Genomic DNA, 3,936 nt, shown 5'->3' with positions numbered 1-3,936 from the left:
TTTATAAAATTACAAAAAAACTAATATATATAAATTCAAAAATTGAAAAATTATTTAAAATCACAAAAAACAAAGAAAAATATAAAAACTAAAAAAATCATAAAAGGGGAAATATTAATAGCTTAGAAGTTTCAAATTTGCAATATACATAATTTTAAAAAATTATAAAATTTCAATAATTATTAAAAATTTTAAAACACAATAATTTTATAAACATTTTGATACTTTTTTTAAAAAATAATTTTTGAATTATATATGTTTCGAAAAAAATTTAAATCTTTAAATTTTCTAAATTTGTAAATATTTTTCAATTTTATGAAATTTTTATTATTTTTAATATTTTTGCTGTTGACATGATAGTTGATTAGCTAATGTCTATACCACGTGTAACAAGGTGATCTTATTTTAATGGTGTTACAAAATCAATCCTAAATATATGCGGTGGAAGCCAAATTCGGAAACAATTTGGATTAAAAAAAAATGTGAAGTACCATTTTGAAAATTGAAGTAAATTTCAGGTACAAATATTATAATTTCCCTTTCATTATTCTTTTACCCGATTAACCGGTTTCTAGAGGCTGATTCTAAAGGTGAGCCGAGGGGAAGCTCTCCGTAGAACCGTTCTGTCGAATTTTCCCAAGAGAAGCAATCCCTAGTTCTCTAATAACCCTTGATTTTGAACATGTTTAAAAATACCTTTCAATCTGGGTTTCTCTCAATCTTATACAGCTTAGGGTATTTTTTTATATTCTTTCACTTTCTTTTTACAATTTTCTCTTTTTGGATATTTTTATTTGTTCTTTTCTTTACATATTCTTTGGCTTTTTTTACAGGAGCAAACCTCTGCAAATCTGGGATAAAGAAGGTCAGTATAATCATATATATAAACGGAACCTTTTTTTTGTCACCATTAAATTGCATGTTTTTTTAGATGATTTTTTTGGGTAATTTTACATATTCAACTTGTTGGGATTGATTTACAGTTGAAAATGGGCATGTTAAACGACCCCATGATGATGACATTCAATCGAATGTGCTGGAAATAATTGGATCAAATATTCAATCAACTTTTATCACTTGCCCAGCTGACCCTGCTGCAACGCTGGGTATTAAGCTTCCGTTCTTGGTTATGATTGTTAAAAACTTGAAGAAATATTTCTCTTTTGAGATCCAAGTTCTCGATGATAAGAACGTCCGGCGTCGTTTTCGTGCTTCTAACTTTCAAGTATGTAAGTCTGTTAATTTTTCTAATCCTACAAATATTTTTAGATTATATAATTTTGATTGTATTTAGATAGTTGAATTAGAAATATGCTATATGTTGCAACACTATTAGTTGATGTGGTTATACTTTTGTGGTTTAAATCCATGAATTTTAAGACTCACCCATGGTTTAGTAGGTTTCATTATTGAGATTTATCTAATGATAGTTATATGCCACGATTTAGAGTGCAGTTTATTGAGTCTAATTTGATGGGGAAGAATAGATTATGTTGTCATTCTATCGATATTTGCCTGGTTTTATCGATTATAAGATATCAATATATGTTCTCTTATTGTTAGCTATGCATTAGGAAATCGATAAATGGTGGTCAATAGAGAGTTGGGTCCGAAGTGCTCTCTTTCTATTGAGATGCCTATGGATTGGAGAATTATCATGTTTAGGTCGTCACCACTGTTGTCACATTTTGTATGAATTATATGAGATTGAAATGTGGCCACTTTCCATCACTATGAATTTGGTCAGGACATATATGATAATGAACAAAGAGTCTGGTTGGAAGCCATCATAATGTGCCCTCTTTCTATCATTTGGACAGGTATAGAAGGTGTTGAGGTGAAAAAAGAGTCATGTTAATATACTGTCGATGTGTTATGTGCCCTTTTACTAGTTGTTGAGTTGGAAATTACATACCTTTTTGTCCATCTTGGGGGAATCTCCGATGGTACTGAAGGATGGATGGTTCATGGATGGACACTTACCAAAGCAAGGCTGTTTTTTTTTTTTTGCCTTCCATAGAATGTAGATTCCTAGATGACTAAATAGATCTTTGGTTGATGACGCCAGACAACAAAAGCACCTTAAGCCCTTTCTGGTGAGGCAGATTTGATTAGGCACACACTTTGTACACCTAGGCAGCTTTAAGGAAGAAAGTAGATTGTATCGAACTCTCTGCTTCTTAATAATTGAGTATTCAACAATCGACATGGGATCGTAAGGAAATTAGGCATATTTACCAACAAAAAATTGCATCTTGGGGGGAGGGGGGTTCGACTTCTTCCGAAGAAGTGTTCCAAGTGTCATCTCTCAGACGGTCAACCGGTCCCCCAACAATTGAAGGTATTGTCCCTTGGGGTTTTTGTCTGCCGGACTCTGCTGAGAGCCAGCATGTCGTGAGCAGCTGCCCTAAGGGCTTGGTTCACAGAGCCAGTAGTGCCTTTACCATATGTGGGCGTATAGTCACCCACCAAGGGGGCGTTAGCATCTCACCCTTGGTGGGGTTTGAACCCCTGAGTAGATGGTACCACTTGAGCTACTTTGTTGATAAAATGGACTATTGTTTAGAGTTTGCTGTTATAATTATATATTTTGGAGCTTATATTATACGTATATATACATACACAAACAAACATATGCCTGAAACCTGACATGCACACCCAATCCTTAGTTACGTGGTTTCTATGGATATGCACTGAAATACAAGTATTATAGATTGTTATTGCTAATTACTTCGTGTCTCAATTTTATTTGAATTTCCAGGCTGTCACTCGAGTAAAGCCATATATATGCACCATGCCACTGAGATTGGATGAGGGTTGGAATCAAATTCAGTTGAATCTGGCTGATTATACTCGAAGGGCCTATGGCACGAACTATGTCGAGACACTACGTGTTCAGGTACATGCAAATTGCCGCCTACGGAGGATATATTTCTCTGATCGCTTGTACTCCGAAGAGGAACTCCCCCCAGAATTCAAACTATACCTTCCAATGCAGGTAAGAATAACATGTCATTTTGTCGACTTCAAAGTTTAGGCTCATTTACTTGTTATCGGAAACTTTAGTATTAATGACTATTCCTTTCTTGTATTTGCAGAAAGCATGAAAACATCATTCGGAACATCTGAAGCCATAACTTCCAACTTGTCTGTGCTTCATGGTCTCAAAATGTGTTGCCATTCAGCAGTTTAATCATGTATGTACGGTTGCTATAATAATATTAGATTAGCCATTAGCTGAATTTATATTGAAGAACTGCTTGGCTTTGCACTTCATAATGGTGGTGGGATCTTTACTTTTAATTACCTGAGCCAGAGGGTCTAGTCACAGCTTGGAAATTTTTGAAGTCTTTGCCCAAATTCATTTCGGTTGACCTGGAAAGCCACTTTTTTGAAAAAAAATAATGCAAATTTTTAAAAAGTATTTTAATCTTAATATATTTTTATAATTAAATTTAAATTAAAATAGTAATTCAGGCTGATAACAATTTAGAAATTCATTTTGTTGACGACTCCGGGTTCATGCGTAAAATGTTGGTAGTAGTACTTTGGCATCTCAAACACTACTAAATATTAGTTTATTGTAACTCAAAATATAGTTTTTGTAGCCGACAAAACCAAATTGAATGAACACTAAGCGTTTCAACTCTTTTTTAAATCATGAAATGTACAGATGATCTTTCGGACAAACAACGAACTTAAACAAAGAGACAACAAAAACAACCAAAAGAAATATGACCCACCGTTACCATCAAGCGAAACAACCAGAGTATAATCAGGTAAGGACCTCCTAAACATGGTTTCTATGACCAAATGATATTGACCCATTGGTAGCATTCTAATAAATCCTTCATCCTTCTGATCCAAAGGTCAAGCGGTTTAACAAAATGGGTTCGGATTTTGTATTGTTCAGCTTAATTTTAGGTTGATGTTATC

The 3,936-nt window shown here is 33.8% G+C and overlaps 1 protein-coding gene across 1 annotated transcript; it reads left to right on the top strand.

The window, feature by feature from the left end:
* Positions 1-530: 530 nt before the first annotated feature.
* On the top strand, positions 531-3,303 carry LOC108471210 (uncharacterized). Its single transcript, XM_017772825.2, has 5 exons — positions 531-735; positions 834-865; positions 984-1,225; positions 2,762-2,998; positions 3,099-3,303. Exons 1-5 carry the CDS (start codon positions 683-685, stop codon positions 3,105-3,107), a joined length of 573 nt encoding a protein of 190 aa, XP_017628314.1. The 5' UTR covers positions 531-682; the 3' UTR covers positions 3,108-3,303.
* Positions 3,304-3,936: the final 633 nt, after the last annotated feature.

The sequence above is a fragment of the Gossypium arboreum genome, chromosome 1 (assembly GCF_025698485.1).
Source record: "Gossypium arboreum isolate Shixiya-1 chromosome 1, ASM2569848v2, whole genome shotgun sequence".
Taxonomy (NCBI): Eukaryota; Viridiplantae; Streptophyta; class Magnoliopsida; order Malvales; family Malvaceae; genus Gossypium; species Gossypium arboreum.
The sequence above is the reverse complement of the archived record's forward strand: the minus strand, read 5'-3'. Positions and strand labels throughout refer to the sequence as shown.

Coding starts and splice junctions, on each gene's coding strand:
- LOC108471210 (XM_017772825.2), top strand. CDS start 683: ATGTTTAAAAATACCTTTCAATCTGGGTTTCTCTCAATCTTATACAGC. Junction 736..833: donor TCAATCTTATACAGCTTAGG/GTATTTTTTTAT, acceptor CTTTTTTTACAG/GAGCAAACCTCTGCAAATCT. Junction 866..983: donor GCAAATCTGGGATAAAGAAG/GTCAGTATAATC, acceptor ATTGATTTACAG/TTGAAAATGGGCATGTTAAA.